Below are 16,850 nucleotides of genomic sequence, written 5' to 3'. Positions count from 1 at the left end.
ATCAAGGAGGAATGCTATCTTTAAGGAGTTGCCTTGGTGATGCTAAGAGAATATATCTTTATGGTTGAGCAGGTGTTCCTGCCCGTGGGGAAGGTCTGGTTGATGCATATAATGCAGATACACAAGACACGGTGGGGAGAGGGGAGGCCAAAGGGCAGAGAAGAACTTTTATGTTTAAATTTTTCTTGTCTTGCCATAAAATAGGGATTTTATCTCACATATGTGTCTCTTAGAGTTGAGGATTAACCATGGCTGGTACCTAGTAAGCACTCAATAAACAGTAGCCAATATAAAAGCAGGCCACTTTTTTTTTTTCTTTTTTTTTTTTTTTTTTTGGTGTAGATTTGGTTTCTTCAGTTATTCCTCATGATTAACCCTTTTCATGAGAGTTTGGGAATTTCTACACCAGAAGGAAATACAATAGAATCATAACAAAGCAGATCTCCCCAACCCCCCACCCCCCACCCCCATGACCCAAGTTCCACAATCAACAGGATAATTGCGATGCTCAAAGGGGTTTTGCATTAGGATTTTTAAGTGGTGAATCCAAGGCTGGGCCCAAGCAGATAGTTGTTAATGGAAGATTCTGCCAAACCCTGCTTGCCTGAAGCCTTTTCGTTTTAATTTTTTTTTTTTTTTTTTTTTTTTTTGTCTTTTCTAGGGCTGCACTCCCAGTATATGGAGGGTCCCAGGCTAGGGGTCTAATCGGAGCCGTAGCCACCGGCCTACGCCAGAGCCACAGCAACACAGGATCCGAGCCGCGTCTGCAACCTACACCACAGCTCACAGCAATGCTGGATCCTTAACCCACTGAGCGAGGCCAGGGATCGAACCTGCAACCTCATGGTTCCTAGTTGGATTCGTTAACCACTGAGCCATGACGGGAACTCCTTTTTAATTTTTTAAATTTTTTAATGTTTACAGCCTCATGTGTGGTAAATGGAAGTTCCCAAGCCAGGGATGGAGTCAGAGCTGCAGCTGCCTGCCTATGCCACAGCCATGGCAACACTGGATCTGAGCCACATCTACGACCTACACCATATCTTGAAGCAATGCTGGGTCCTTAACCCACCGAGCAAGGCCAGGGATCAAACCTGCATCCTCATTGAGACAAATGTAAGTTCCTTAACCTGATGAGCCACAGTGGGAACTCCCGGTGCCTTAAATTTACCTTTTTCTCTAGGTTTCCATTTCTCTGTATCTTCTCCAGCTGGGGCAGTAAAACAGAGCAGCTGCTCCTTCCGTTTGGGTTCTTGTATCTGAAAGAAATTGTAAACACCACATAAGATGTTTTGATTTAAGGGCAACCAGCTTTCCTTCCTTTTAAGATGAAACGTAGTAAAGTTTTAAAGACTTTTTCAAACGGTCCCTAAATTTGGTATTTAAACTAATTACAGTTGCCTTTTTAAACTGTCCAAATTAAAAACAGACATACATGAGAACACAGGACACAGCCCTGAGCCTGTAGCCATGCTCGTGGTTTCCTAGAATCAGCCCTCCTCTGACCTAATCTATACTTGCGGAGATCAAAGGGAGGTGAGGAGAGTCAGGGCTGGAGCTGGAGGTAGACCTAGGAGTCGCCTGGCAATAGATGACAAACTTGGCTGTGGGTTCTATAATTAGGAATAGCTATGAATTGGTAAAAGATGTTAGATTCCAGTCCTTTCCTCATAGTGTAAAGATGCGGTTCTCAAAGTGGGGTCCCCCAGACCATCAGCAGCACCTGGTGTAATGGGCTGAATTATGCCCCTCAATATATTCATATGTTGACGTCCCCACCCACCAGCACCTCAGAATGTAACCCTTTTTTGGAGATGAGGCATTTAAAGAGGTGACTGAACTAACCCAAGGCCATTAGGGTAGAGCCCAGTAGGACTGGTATCCTTATAGAAAGAGACACCGTGGGGAGAGATGGACAGAGGGGATGACCATGTGAAAAGGCAGCAAGAAGACAGACATATGCAAGCCAAGGAGAGAGGCCTCAGAGGAAGCCACCCCTGCCCGCACCTCCAGAGCTCTGAGAAAATCTGTTTCTGCAGCTTGAGCCACCCAGGCTGTGGAATTTTGTTATGGCAGCCCTGCCAAACCGACCACCTGGGAACTTGCTAGACATGCAAGTCCTCAGACCCAACCCCAGACCTTCTGAACTGGCAACTTGGGGTGGAACCCCAAAAACTGTGTTTTGACAAAGCCCTCCAGGTGACTGCCATGCATGCTAAAGGTTAAGAACCATTCACATGAAGTGTTGGTAATAATACCTTGCGGGAGCCAGCCCAGGAGAAGGCGACATGTGGTTGGAAGTACAGGCTGGCCCACTACATATAAATGTCCTTTTAGTAGGGTCTGGAGAAGTCCTAGTGGGATCCTTAACTGGGACTGTGTGTGAAAGTGCTCTGTGAGGGCTGAAGCACTCTGTGGGGCATGAGGTGGTAGTAACACGTGATAACAGTGTCCAATGAGGAAAGTGACCCTCTGAATACTCCAACACAAGCCAAGTGAACCCAAGAATTTCCATCCTTGACTGAAAGTTCTGAGTCCTTAAGATTGTATACATTTCCCACCCCAAGTAATTGGAATGCCTCTCCTTTCTGAGAACAAAACTGGGAGATTTAATCATGTTTCCCCTTTTGTCCCAGCTACTAGGAAGCTCATCACCAATGGAAACTGTTAATCACAGCTCTCTTAGTATATTTGCTTTTTCCTATTTCAGTTTTATACTACCCATCTGTCCTTGTTATGGTCTCTTCAGTACCTTTGTGAAAGGAAAGAAACACAGGGGAGAGGGAGTAAAAGAGGAAAGATCTCACAGCTCAGACAATTATTGGAACAACAAACCCCCTTTGTAGAATTGGTAAAACATGGTTGGAGAAGATAGAAATTTTCTTTCAGTGACAAGACAGTCAACTAGCCACCAAGGAGTGCTCTTTGCGCCTCATCTTCCCAATGTCCCAGGGCTGTAGGTCCCGACCTGGTGCTCAGGGAACCTGTTAGTTGCTGAAGAGCTGAGGCCATTACAATAGCTCCTATGAATGCTGCTTGGGGACATAGTGGGAGTGGCATGACCAGATTTGCATTTCATTTTCTTTGAGGGTAGAAATTGCTGTTTACCTAATTACAATTTCTAACATGCTCTTGGTTCTAATAACAAAAATGGAGATGTTGGAGTTCCCACTGTGGCTCAGCAGTCACGAACCCCACTAGTATTCATGAGGATGCAGGTTGGATCCCTGGCCCTGCTCAGTGAGTTAAGGATTCAGCATTGCTGTGAGCTGTGGTGTAGATCCATGTGGCTGTGGCTGTGGCTGTGGCATAGGCCAGCAACTGCATCTCCAATTCAACCCCTACTCTAGGAATTTCCATGTGCCACAGGTGCGACCCTAAAAAGCAAAAAGAAAAAGAAAAATGAAGATATCTGGAACAGCCCAGGCTGCCATCCAAAATCCCCCCTGTTCCATCTTGGCCATGATGGTAAAACATTATTTTCTTCCCTCTGACCTGTCCAAGGCTCCCCTGAATCCAGTTTTCTTAAACAAAGGTTAAAGGGGTCCACAGGTGGAACTCCCAGGGGTCTGAGTTCTCTATGAAAATTGTATTAATTTCATATTTTTATTTTGTGTTTATTTTGGGAAAAGTTAAAAGCATTTTGGGGTCATCAGGGCCACCCTGATAATCTAGTACCACCATGTGAAATTATGGCACATGTGTTCATTGACGGTTTTGGTGGCACCATGTAGCGCCACTTTTATTGTCTTAGGCTCATCAGAAACAGAGACAGAAAATATATAAATGATGCACTTGTACCAAGTAAAGGTCAAACCATACTACAGGGTGCTAAATTTTACAATAACTAGAAGTGAGAAAGTGGTAGGCAAGTCGAACAGCACATAGAGGATTAATGCCATACTGCAAAGAGCCCATCTCTTTGATGAAAATACAATAATAGCAGGAGAGTTTAATACCCCATTCACATCAATGAACAGATCTTCTAGACAGAAAATCAATATAGCAACAGAGATCCCAAACGATACAGTAGAACAATTAGACTTAATTGATATTTTCAGGACATTACATCTAAAAAAAAAAAAACAGAATACACATTCCTTTCAAGTGCACATGGAACATTCTCTAGGATTGGCCATATAATAAGGCACAAAACAAACCACAACAAATTTAAGAGAATAGAAATTACTTCAAGCATCTTCTATGACCAACAGGGAAAAATAGGGAGAAAAAAATAAATGATTACATGGAGACTAAACGTGCTACCAAAAAAACCCAAAGGGTCAATGAGGAAGTCAAAACAGAAATTAAAATAATAAACTGGAGACAAGTGACAAGGAAAACACAACCATACAAAATCTATGGATGCAGAAAAAGCAGTTCTTAGAGGGAAGTCCATAGAAAAACAAGAAAAATCTCAAACAACCTAATCTTTCACTTGAAAGAACATACAAAACCTAAAGTCAGCAGAAGGAAGGAAATAGCAAAGACCAGAGAGGAAATAAAATAGACAGTAAATAAACAATAGAAAAAAAAAAAAAAAAAAAACAAGGCTCACCAAGAAGAAAAGAGAGAGAACCCAAATAAGCAAAATAAGAAATGAAAAAGGAGAAACAACAGCTGATACTTCAGAAATACAAAAAAGACATACGAACACTGTGAGCAATTGTATGCCAACAAATTCAACTGAGAAGAAATTGACAAGTTTCTAGAAACATACAGCCCACCAAAACTGAATCAAAAAGAAATAAATAATTTGAACAGGCTGATCACCAGAAATGAAGTAAATTCTTTAATTAAAAAAAAAAAAACCTCCCTACAAACAAAAGTCCAGGACCAGATGGCCTCACAGGCAAGTTCTAACAAACATACAAAGAATTTTTACCAGTTTTTCTGAAACTCTTCCAAAAGGTTGAAAAGGAGAGTCCCAAAGACATTCTATGAAGCCACCATCACCCTGATACCAAAACCAGACAATGAAACATTACATCCCCATCAAAAAAATATTACAGGCGCCAATATCCTTGATGAATACAGATGCAAAAATTCTCAACAAAATACTAGCAAACCAAATCCAACAACACACAAAAACGATCATACACCATGACCAAGTGAGATTCATCCCAAGTTCACAAGGATGGTTCAACATACACAGATCATTCAATGTGATACACTGCATCAACAAAAGAAATGACAGAAATCAGATGATATCTCAATAGATACAGAAAAGCACTGGAGAAAATTCAACAATCATTCATGACGAAAACTCTTACCAAAGTGGGAGTTCCCCAGTGGCCTACTGGGTAATGATCCAGCATTGTCACTGCTGTGGCTTGGGCCACTCCTGTGGCATGGGTTTGATCCCTGGCCTGGGAACTTCCACATGCCACAGGTGTGGCCAAAAAACAAAACAAGACAAAAAAAGAAACTCTTACCAAAGTAGGTATAGAGGGAACATATCTCAACATAATAAAAGCTATTCATGACAAACCCACAGCCAACGTAATAGCCAATGGCATAAAGGGGAAAGCCTTCCTGATAAAATCTGGAACAAGACAATCTGCCCACTCCCACCACTTTTTTTTTTTTTTTTTTTTTGCTTTTTTTCAGGTCTATACCTGTGGCATATGCAAGTTCCCAGGCTAGGGGTCGAACTGGAGCTGCAGCTGCCAGCCACAGCCATAGCAACACTGGAACTGAGCTGTGTCTGCAGTCTATACCATAGCTCAAGGCAGCAGTGGATCCTTAACGCACTGAGCAAAGCCAGAGATTGAACCCTCATTCTCACGGATACTAGTCAGGTGTGTTACTGCTGAGCCACAATGGGAACTTCACTCTCATCACTTCTATTCAAGATAGTATTGGAAGTCCTAGCCACAATAATCAGAAAAGGATAAAAAATAAAAGTTATTCAAATTGGAGGGGAAAAAGGAAAATTGTCACTATATGCTAATGACATGATACTATATGTACAGAACCCTGGAGAGTCCACACAAAAACTACTACAACTGATAGATGAATTCAGCAAGGTAGCAGTATACAAGATTAACATACAGAAAACAGTTGCATTTATTCACATTAACAATAAAATAACGAAAGTGATGTAAAAAAAAAAAGAGCAATACCTTTTAAAATTGCCCCCCCCATAAAGTACTTAAGAATACACCTGACCAGGGAGGTGAAAGACTTATGTGCTGAGAACTATAAAACATTAATCAAAGAAATTAAAGAAGACTCAAAAAAATGGAAATATATCCCATGCTCTTGTATTGGAAGAATTAATATTGTTAGAAGGGCAAAACTACCCAAAGCAATCTACAGATTTAATGCAATCCCTATCAAATTACCCATGACATTTTTCACAGAACTAGAACAAACAATCAAAAAAATGTATGTGGAACCATAAAAGACCCAGAATTGCCAAAACAATCCTGAGGAGGAAAAATAACAAAGCAATAGGCATAACCCTCCCAAGTTTCAGACAACAGTACAAAGCTACAATGATCAAAACAGTGTGGCATTGGCACATAAACAGATTTACAGATCAATGGAACAGAATGAGAGCCCAGAAATAAACCCACACATGTACAGTCAGTTAGTCTTTGTTGAAAGAGGCAAGAATATAAAATGGGAAAGGCAGTCTCTTCAGAAGTGGTGCTCGGAAAGTAGGACAGCTGCATGTAAATCAATTAAGTCAGAACACACCTTCACACAATGCACAAAAATGAGCTCAAAGTGGCTATAAGATACCACAAAACTCCTAGAAGAGATCATGGGCAAAACATTCTCTAATATAAATTGTACCAGTGTTTTCTTAGGCTCCTAAAGCAACAAATAAAAGCAAAAATAAATGGGACCTAATCAAATCTACAAGCTTTGTACAGAAAAGGCACCCATAAATAAAACAAAAAGACAACTTACAGAATGGGAAAAAATATGTGCAAATGATGCAACCAGCAAGGGCTTACTTTTCAAAATACACAAATAGCACATATAAATCAAAAACCAAAAAACAACCCAAGAATTGGGAGAAAAGCTAAACAGACATTTCTCCAAAGACATACAGATGCCCAACAGGTACATGAAAAGATGTTCAACATCACTAATTATTAGAGAAATGCAAATCAAACTACAATGAGGTATCACCTTATACTAGTCAGAATGGCCATCATTAAAGAGTCTTCAAGTAACAAATGCTGGAAAGGGTGTGTAGAAAAGGGAACCCTCCTACATTGTTGGTGGGAATATAATTTGGTACAGCCACTACAGAAAACAGTATGGAGGTTCCTCAAAAATCTAGAAACAGTATTACCATATATATGATCTAGCAATCCCACTCTTGGGCATCTATCTGGACAAAACTACAATTCAAGAAGTGCATGCACCTCTATGTTCCTAGCAGCACTATTCACAACAGCCAAGACATGGAAACAACCTAAATGTCCATAGACAGATGAATGGATAAAGGAGAGGTGGTACATGTATGTGATGGAATACTACTCAACCATAAAAAAGAATGGGATAATGCCATTTGCAGCAACATGGATAGAACTAGAGATTATCATACTAAGTGAAGTCAGGAGGAGAAAAACAAATACCACATGATATCACTTATAGGTGGATTCTAAAGTATGACACAAATGAACCTATCTATGAAAAAGAAACAGACTCACACAGATAGAGAACAGATTTGTATAGTTGCCAAGGGGGACGGATGGATTGGGAGTTTGGGGGTAGTTGTAGCAAACTATTACATATAGAACAGATAAACAAGGTCCTACTATATAGCACAGGGATAAACCGTAAGGGAAAAGAATATGCAAAAGAGTGTATATATGTGTGTAACTGAGTCACTTTGCTGTACGGAGAAATTAACAACCCTCTAAATCAACTATACTTCAACAAAAAATTAAAATAGATTACTGAGTGAGAGTTTTAGCCTTAGGTTTACAAGTATAGGAACATGAGACATTAAGAACCAATCCTAATGATGTTTTAAAATTAGAACTCTGAGAGTCCAGTTGTTAGACATTGAAGTACTCTAAAATAGATCATTTAAAGTTTCTAAGGGCATTAAAACATTTAGTATAATTTGTAAAGGCCTCCTTAAAATAATTGCAAAAGTATGCTCATAAAGACTTGTACACTGGGGAGTTTCCTTTGTGGCTCAGTAGGTTAAGGACCTGACTAGTATCCATGAGGATGCAGGTTTGATCCCTGGCCTTGCTCAGTGGACCCGGCATTGCTGCAAGGTGCAGCATAGGTTGTGGATGCGGTGTGGATCTGGCGTTCCTGTGGTGTAGGTTGGCAGCTGCACGTTCAATTCAACCCCAGCCCAGAAACTTCCATATGCTGTGGGTGTGGCCCTAAAAGGAAAAAGGAAGAAAAACACAACAAAACAAAAGACTTGTACACCGAACTTCAGTTCTTGAGGGATTTGGATTTATAAACTTAAATTTTTTAAATATTCAATGTATTAAATAAAAATTCAAAGGTTAAAACATAAATTCAACATTAGAGGCCTGGGTGAATTTCTTGCTCTGAGAAGAGGCCTGGCTACGTCTCGGGATTGAGAACATGCTTGTTCTCTTCACCTGTGCCCCAAAGTCCTGAGGGAAATTGCGATGCCTCATCGAGGCAGGTGCACCATTTGCCACCTACACTGCCCGGGAGACGAAAGGAATGACAGAGAGAGAAACGGCAAAGACCACACTTCAAAGCCCCTTTGAGTTATTTTCTGTCTCTGCAATTGGGCTTAAAAGGACGCTGTGGCACCGGTCTCTCATCTTTCATGGCTTTGTGGCCCTCAATGCACTATCAACTGACTTGCTACCTCCCCAGGGATTCAGTTGGCCAGAAAATTGTCTCCCACTGAAAAAAGTTGGGTGGGGGGAAGGGGGAGGAGACTCCTCTTGTTTCTTTGCTCACTTGTCAATGTATTGCCTTCAGAACTGGCCAGGAGTGATTCAAATGGGCAAAACTGATGGGCTCTTTTTCCTTCCTGGCCCTCCTCCTTCCTTTAGGGCAGTTTCGGTTTAGTTTGGTCTTTGAAGTGGCATGACTGTTCATTTTAAGGTGATGAATACATCTGCTCAGAAGTCAGAAAGTGCAAAAGTCAGAGTTTTACTAGTCAAAGTAAGCATTAATTGAATGCCATGACCTAGCGCTGGCCTGCAACAAAACTATAGAGCTGGTGAGATTTCCGGCCTTCTCTTGGATTTCTTTTTCTCTTCTTTCATAAAGAAGGCATACACACCAACTGCCTCCAGTGTGCCATACAGTGTCCAAATTCTGAGCTAGACTTGATCTTATTTTCTAAATGAGGACCCATATTTCAATTTAATCAACATCCCTGCCAGGTAGGTGGTAACTATTCCCATTTTGCAATAACAGCACTGAGGCTTAGGAAGTTGAGGGTCTATGACCCCTAGCCTGGGAACCTCCATATGCAGCGGGTGCAGCTCTAAAAAGACCCCCCCCCAAAAAAAAAAAAGAAAAAAAGGAAGGTTGAAGGTCTTGCCCAAGCCTAGGTCTTCTGGTATCAGATCTTCTCCACTTTCTGCTTAGTGCTCTAATACCCTTTCCTATATTCTTCTCTAAAAATGTTATATAATGTTACCTTCTCTTATACATTTATATTTTATATCAATCTGCTCAAAGGCATTGACTGACAGCTTGGTTCCTGTGTTAGGTTCCAGGACTGCCGTAACAAATTACGGTGGCTTAAAATAACAAGAATTTATTCTCTTACAGCTCTAGATGCTAGAAGTCCAAAAGCAAGGTCTCAGCAGGTCTGTGCTCTCTCTCTGATGGCTCTCAGGCTCCCCCCTTCCTTGCCCTTCTCCCATTTGGGTTGTTGCCAGGAATCCTTGGCATCTCAGCTTGTCAATGCATCACTCCAGCCTCCGCCTCTGCCCTCACGTGGCCTTCTCTGTGTGTGTCTCCAAGACCCCGTATTGCCTCCTAGTAACAACACTAGTCCCTGGACTAGGGCTTAACTCAGTGTGACCTCAGTTTAACTAATTGCATCTGCCAAAAAAAACCCTATTTCCAAATAAGGTCACATTCCAAGGTCTTCCATGAATTTGGGAGGATCACTATTCATCCTAGTGTAGCCTCTGTTAAAGAACGTTCTGGCATCTGCAAACAACTGGGAAGTTTCTTCAGCTGCAGAGGAGCCTTCCTCCTTTCATAGCAAGTTTCCCTGAAGAGAAATTCATTCTTTCATTTAAAGGTAGCAAATGCTAATTAGTCATTAGGGAGATGACTAATCTAACAAAACCCCAGAAGTTGGGGTCTGGTTTCAACAATGCATGGACGTGGGTATTCAGATGATGTGACTGGGAATACACCCCTTTGTCTTTCTGTTCATCCCACCTCTGTTCCCTTCATTCCTAGCTCTTCCGTATGGTGGCCCTCCTACCTGTCCCCAAGCTCCAGGCTGCATTGTCTCAGCTCAGCAGCTTGGAAGGAAAGGGAGCTGGGAATGAAGGAAAGCAGGTTCCCAGAGGAAAATCAAGGCACTGGTGCTGAGGAAGCAAAAAGCAGTAGGCATCCACAGTGACAGGCTTGTAGAAAAATTAGATCCCCTTGCTTCAAAAAGTCAATCGAATGTGAGAACTCCATGCTTGCTTCTGCTTCAATCAAGAAGATGGGAGTTCATCAGATTAGAGTGGCAAGTGGACAGCTTTGGTTGCCAGGCAGACCTGACTATGACTACTGACTCTCTTACTGTGTAATCTCAAGCTAATAACTTAACCTCTCTGAGCCCCAGTTCCTTTCTCTTTCCAGGTAGACTGCCAGCTCCATAAGGGCAGTCACCTTGTAATTCTGCATTACCACACTTCCCCCTGCACCCACCCCCCCAACCCCAGCAGCATGTTACCTGGCACATTGGCAGGTATTTAAGTAAATCAAGAGTGCATCAGGTTCCTTGTACAGAGAAAAGAAAAACTGTATATATAAAGGGAAACGCCAGGCATGCGGAGGGTGATGGGTAAGGTACAGTGTTGTGATTGTCGTTATGTTCCTCTCCAAAGGATACCACTGGGGCAACAAAGACCAAAAACAGTCAAGACAGCTAATGGAGAGCTGGAAATGGAGAGAGGCCACCGAGGTGGTCAGAGGCTGCCTTGGGGGCCGGCTCTGGCCATCCTGGTTGTGGGTGTGGCCCAGTGTAAACATGCCGCACACAGTCCTGAGTTCTGGTCCTCTTGTGTCCCCTCTGCAGCTGGACCTCTCCAATACGGCCGTCCTGCACCAGATGCGCCGGGACCAGGTCACAGACACGTGCCGGGCCAGCAGCGCCATGAGCCGCAAGCGGCGGGTGCTGACCCCCAACGACCTCAAGCACCTGGTGGTGGACGAAGACCACGAGCTCATCTACTGCTACGTGCCCAAGGTGGCGTGCACCAACTGGAAGCGGCTCATGATGGTCCTGACCGGGCGCGGGAAGTACAGCGACCCCATGGAGATCCCGGCCAATGAGGCGCACGTGTCGGCCAACCTCAAGACCCTGAACCAGTACAGCATCCCCGAAATCAACCACCGCTTGAAAAGCTACATGAAGTTCCTGTTCGTGCGCGAGCCCTTCGAAAGGCTGGTGTCCGCCTACCGGAACAAGTTCACGCAGAAGTACAACACCTCCTTCCACAAGCGCTACGGCACCAAGATCATCAAGCGGCAGCGCAAGAACGCCACGCAGGAGGCCCTGCGCAAGGGCGACGACGTCAAGTTCGAGGAGTTCGTAGCCTATCTCATCGACCCGCACACCCAGCGCGAGGAGCCCTTCAACGAACACTGGCAGACCGTCTACTCCCTCTGCCACCCGTGCCACATCCACTACGACCTCGTGGGCAAGTACGAGACGCTGGAGGAGGATTCCAATTACGTCCTGCAGCTGGCGGGCGTGGGCAGCTACCTGAAGTTCCCCACCTACGCCAAGTCCACGAGAACTACTGATGAGATGACCACGGAGTTCTTCCAGAACATCAGCTCCGAGCACCAAACGCAGCTGTACGAAGTCTACAAACTCGATTTTTTAATGTTCAATTACTCAGTGCCAAGCTACCTGAAATTGGAATGAAGGGTGGGGGTGGGGAGAGGGGAGAGAATCCTGCTTTTTAATTTAAGATTTTTATTTGTCAAAAGAATTATATGGATATTGGGTTATTTTGTAAATTAATATTTCTTTGGGGATGATGCTGCGAGCAGCATAGTGAGAATTATTTAAAAATCCTTAGTAGGGAAGGACGGCTGTCATTGCAGGGGAATAGGATGGGTGTCCTTGTTTTTAGACGTGAATCCCGCAACACTGTCTCAGAGGTTTCTTTGTGTTCTGGTGAATTCCATGAATTGTGCATCTCGTAAATTCCGATCGATGTTATTTATAGTTATTTAAACATGGTCTCTGTATAGATTTCTTTTTGTGGCAGGAAGATGCTACTGTCTCTGCGGAAGAAATCTATGTTTCATTTTGTGCTTGCAACAGCTCATGTGGGGGCATGAATGTTCTTCTCACTAACCGCCCAGAGAGTCACTGTGATAACAACCATTGTGCTGTTGATACAACCGGTCTGGAAATTCTGCTAGAAATAAATAGAGGCATCTTTGCAAGGGACTGATTCCATACCAATTTCAATCAACCCAAAAGTCCCTCGCTCTAGGGAAAAGTGATTATTTTTTAACCCAAGGGGAGAGCTGATTGTAGCCCCCCCCCCTCCTGAATTAGCAGTCTGATAGAATAGGCTTTTCTACAGAAATTTTTAACTGGCAGTGCCAGTTGTGATGAAGGTAAAGTGGCTGTTGCTTTAACATTCAACAAGTATTTATTAAGCAGCTATTATGTGCTAGGCTGAATTCTAGATCCTGCCAATAGAGCATTGAACAAAACCAGTAGTCTCTGCCCTCAAGAAGCTTTATGTGGACACAGAGTTATCCAGCTCGACAATTAGCAAACCCTTGATATTCATGGACTGAACGCCAGGTTTGGACTATTCGTGAACAAGCCCACAAGCCTCAGGACACCTACAAATTTGCAGTTTTATGTGGTCCAAATTTGAAAACCACACGCTTAGAGCAGGCCACTTAACATGGTGAGTAATCCAAGCTCATTGCCCAACCTAAGAGATGACAAAACAGTTTCCTATTATGTGCCCACTGCAGTTAAGCCCCAAAACAGATTTGCCAGGCACAGCCTTGAAGAGTGCTGTGATTGATTAGTGATGTCTGCCTTGGTTGAAGGAAGGGGAATATGCACCCTCTCTTCCTGTCCTCTCCAGCCCAGCCTTCAGGTCTCCACCTAGAGGTGTGTTTTCTACTCTTTGCTATGCAAAAGATAGAAGTTTTGTGGTAGGACTCAGACACTCAAGGATTTGCGATGGTCTGGCAGCATTTCTACTCCTTGCGAAGGTCAGAGGCAGACTATTTGTAGACACATGCAGACACATACCGGCTCCCAAGTGCTCCAGAGGCCAAGAAGCCCTCGGCGCCTTTGCAACCACCAGCATCAAGCAGCAAGGACAGCCTTCTATGATCATAATCCATGCCCCTTTCCTCTGGAAGCCTGGAAACCTGCCATTTTTCCTGATCCTGGCTAATTAATGTCTGCATAGGCTTCTCGTTTCCAGCTGTTTCCAGTGCCTCGGCTGAAGTTTGAGCCACATCCCTCTTACAGCTAGTGAATGACTTTTTGGTGGCAGATACTGTATATAATGATAATAATAGTTCTAATAATAGGGGGTAGGTAAGGTGTGGGTCAGTTTTGCTTTCTGTTTTTCGTTATTGATGCAGTGTGTAGCACAGAGGGGAGACTATTCTAAACAGACAGAAAATGAATAATTTATTCACAGAAACTGTTAAAGGCGTATTGTAAAGCCCACAGCCAGCTCGGTGAGCTGCGGCTGCTGTGTCTCACCGAGGAAATTATTTTATTGAACATGAGTGAGGCATGGCGCTGGAGAGGGTGGCTGAAACTATTTATAAAATGTTGTGTACCTTCTTCCAAGCTCTCTCCACTTTGCAAAGGGCAAAGCATCTCTACCCTTGATGGATAGAGATTTGTGCCATGTGTTTTACCAAGCAGTGTGACAGGCCTCAGCTGTCCCTGAGATTGTCCCTGGGCCATATTTTCAAGCAGGGGACACTGTCCTCAAAATTAGGGCTTCTGCTAATGAAAGAGGTTTCCAGCATTTCCTGATAACGGGCTTCCCAGACACAATCTGGTGCGATGCAAAATAGGCGTTTTTGTGGTCCAGCATCCTTGGGAAATAAAGCTAAGTCCATTTCCCTTCTGCAGGACTTTTCAGAGCCTTGAATATGTGCTGTGCATCGTGAATCCCCAAGAGCATCACCGATGGGGTCAATACCATTTCCTGACCTTTTGTGAGCAGGAGAGTCTGTTCTGCAGATCATCTCACAGAGCTAATGTTCCACTGAATATTCTTTGGTTAGGTCGCTTTGGCATCTCTGAGGTCTTCAAGGATAAAAACTGCTTCCTTGACCCCCCCCCTTCAGAAACAAAACAAAATAACAAGACAACAGCCCCACGATTTCCACCTGGTTTATAGCCACAAAGGTACTTTACCAAATAAATTCAACTTTTGCTTGAGTGCAATGGTTCTAATCCTGGGTATTACATGGGCCACCAGCTCCTCCCTCCCACAGGGAGTGGAGGAGCATCTTGGGTGGTGCAGACAGAAGGGGGGGTGCGCAAAGCCTCACTTGGTCCCCTTACAGCTCAACCCTTGATGAATGCTCCTTCAATCCCATAGTTTGGAATTGTTCACTGTATGCTTTTTTTTTTTTTAAGTGGAAATTCACATAGATTTCCCAAACTTTGCATTTGCAGTTCTGCACCTTATCTTTGATCAGAGGTGTGAGCTGCTCCAGGCCATGTGCAGCTGCCGTCCTTCATCCATCTTCTCTCTCTAGTGGGAAAGCGTGTCCTCCAGGGAACAGTGTGGCAGTATGGTTCTGTGATCGAGGCTCTCTCGCCTCGTGTTTTGTGTTCATATTTTATTTTCTAATGGCATCAAAACTTCTTTTTTTTAAAAAAAAAAAATCTATTCAACTGTTTTTGCAGAATGTAGAGAGTCCACTGTGTCCTTAGGTAAAATCAAATCCATGGGAGAACATGTGCCTGGAAAACAGAAGTTTTGGGTTTTTTCTTTGTTTTCTTTTTTTTTTTTTTTTTTTTTTTTTTTTTTTTTTAACTGTTTGAAAAAGCTTTCTGCATGCTTAGCTGGAGAAAAGTACAGGCAGGTATCCCATCTCTGAGCCTCTTCCAGAGGTGCTGCTGTGTTTTCAAAACCAGGTACAGAGTATTATTGATAAGAACATTCCTGCTTGTCCTGCCCCTTTGGTTGGAAAACTCTAGACTATTAGCTATTGGTTTGGTTTGAATTCCTGCAGCTTCTCCAGACGCACCCCCTTCTCTGCCTCCCCAGCTGGTCTGGGGAGAAGGGACATCTGCTGACTTGTGTCTCAGAAGGGTCCTTCCTTCCTACCTGTCCACCAGGTGAGTTTTTCTGTCCTGCTTGTTCACCTGGACGGCACAGGATAGCAATGGGCAGTGGAAACTCCAGTTGAACCAGTGTCTTGGTGGCAAAGTTGTGGACACACAAGGGTCTCATCTCTGCTGGGAGAAAATTCCCAGAAGAAGAGCGAGTCCCTAGCATCCTTAGCTGGTGGAGCCTGGACCAGTGCTGCGGTGGGAATGGCAAATGTCTCTGTTCTAGCTTGGCCAGAAGCCAAGGGACTCTGTCCCTAGTGGGTGGTGTTTAGAGCAGATCCCTTACAGCCTGCCCACCCTCCCCACCACAAACACACACAATCTGAGCTGCCCCATTCTGTGCGATCCTGGTGACCAGAATTCCTTTCCCACTCATGTCGGCAGGACTGACCTCGTCCGACTCCCCAAGTTCCCACAACCAGTATTTCCTCCAGCCCTTTCCCGTCGCAACTGACTGGACCCTCTGAACAGGCAGCAGGATCTCCTACAACCAGCTTGACCCTCGGCCATGAACGGGCAAATTTCAGTGTGTTAACTCTTTGTCAGGTACAGAAGGGGCTGCCCGTACTATTTTCTTATGAGGATGCTCAGTGTGGCATATGGACATATAATTTAACATCTTTGTGAAGTGTGATTTTCTTTTTTTCATATTTGTATGCAGTAGAGGGCTTGTTGTAGAAAACTCTCCCTGTATCTTACTGTACCGTTCCAGAAAGCTGAATTCCACATTGCCAACAAAAGCGTGAAAATGTTCATGAACCTTCCTCCAGGAAAAGCCATTCAAGCCTGATTATTTTTCTAAGTAACTTCAATTAAATTGAAGGAAAAAAAAAAAAAGCAGCTTCTCTCTGTGTATGGTTTGTTCATGGCCCATTGATAAAAGACTGTAGGGGTGGGGTGGGCTGTGTTTCATACTATGTGGGGGGCCCTGCTCGTGTGTATCAAAGGATGGAGAGGGAGAGACGGAGATGCAGACTCCATCCGCATTCTTGGCCGTGGTAAAGACTGCCATCGATCCGAACCCAATCTTTGTAGTGGATGAATAGAGGCTTTCTTCATTCCTGTTTTGTCTGTAAATTCTTTGTAGAGCATTAGAGGGCCCACTATGATCATACCGGCTACCACCCATGTGACAAATAAGGAAACAGGGCCTGAAAGGCTAAAGGACGTTGGTGGCCAAGCCACGGTTCCAGCTCATGTTGATGTGCCTTCAGAGCCCCATGCTGGTGACACTAGATGCCATGCCTCTCTAAATGACTGTCCACAGTCCAGACGTTGCCGAGCTGTCTTTCAAGTCCCAGTTTCCCAGTTCCAAACCCATTCCTTTTCTAATGTCCCG

At 43.7% G+C, this 16,850-nt stretch overlaps 1 protein-coding gene across 4 annotated transcripts in view; it reads left to right on the top strand.

Annotated features, from left to right (window-relative positions):
* The window catches only part of CHST11 (carbohydrate sulfotransferase 11), a 278,993-nt gene extending 262,645 nt beyond the window's left edge, over positions 1-16,348 (top strand). For 3 of the 4 annotated variants that reach the window (XM_021092628.2, XM_021092627.2, XM_013998000.3), the window contains exon 3: positions 11,231-16,348. In XM_021092628.2, coding sequence (XP_020948287.1) covers positions 11,231-12,085 — 855 coding nt within the window. In that variant the 3' untranslated portion in view covers positions 12,086-16,348. Of the gene's footprint in view, positions 1-10,644; positions 11,071-11,195 lie in introns of those variants that run through there. The other variant, XM_084957353.1, reaches the window with a different exon arrangement.
* The last annotated feature ends 502 nt before the right edge of the window (positions 16,349-16,850 follow it).

The sequence above is a fragment of the Sus scrofa genome, chromosome 5 (genome assembly GCF_054392235.1).
Source record: "Sus scrofa isolate SSC_HxYL_T2T_F1_AM1 chromosome 5, Sscrofa_HxYL_maternal_Yorkshire_Landrace_v2.0, whole genome shotgun sequence".
In the NCBI taxonomy this organism is placed as follows: domain Eukaryota; kingdom Metazoa; phylum Chordata; class Mammalia; order Artiodactyla; family Suidae; genus Sus; species Sus scrofa.
Note: the sequence above shows the minus strand (reverse complement) of the source record. Positions and strands in the feature narration are given on the sequence as shown.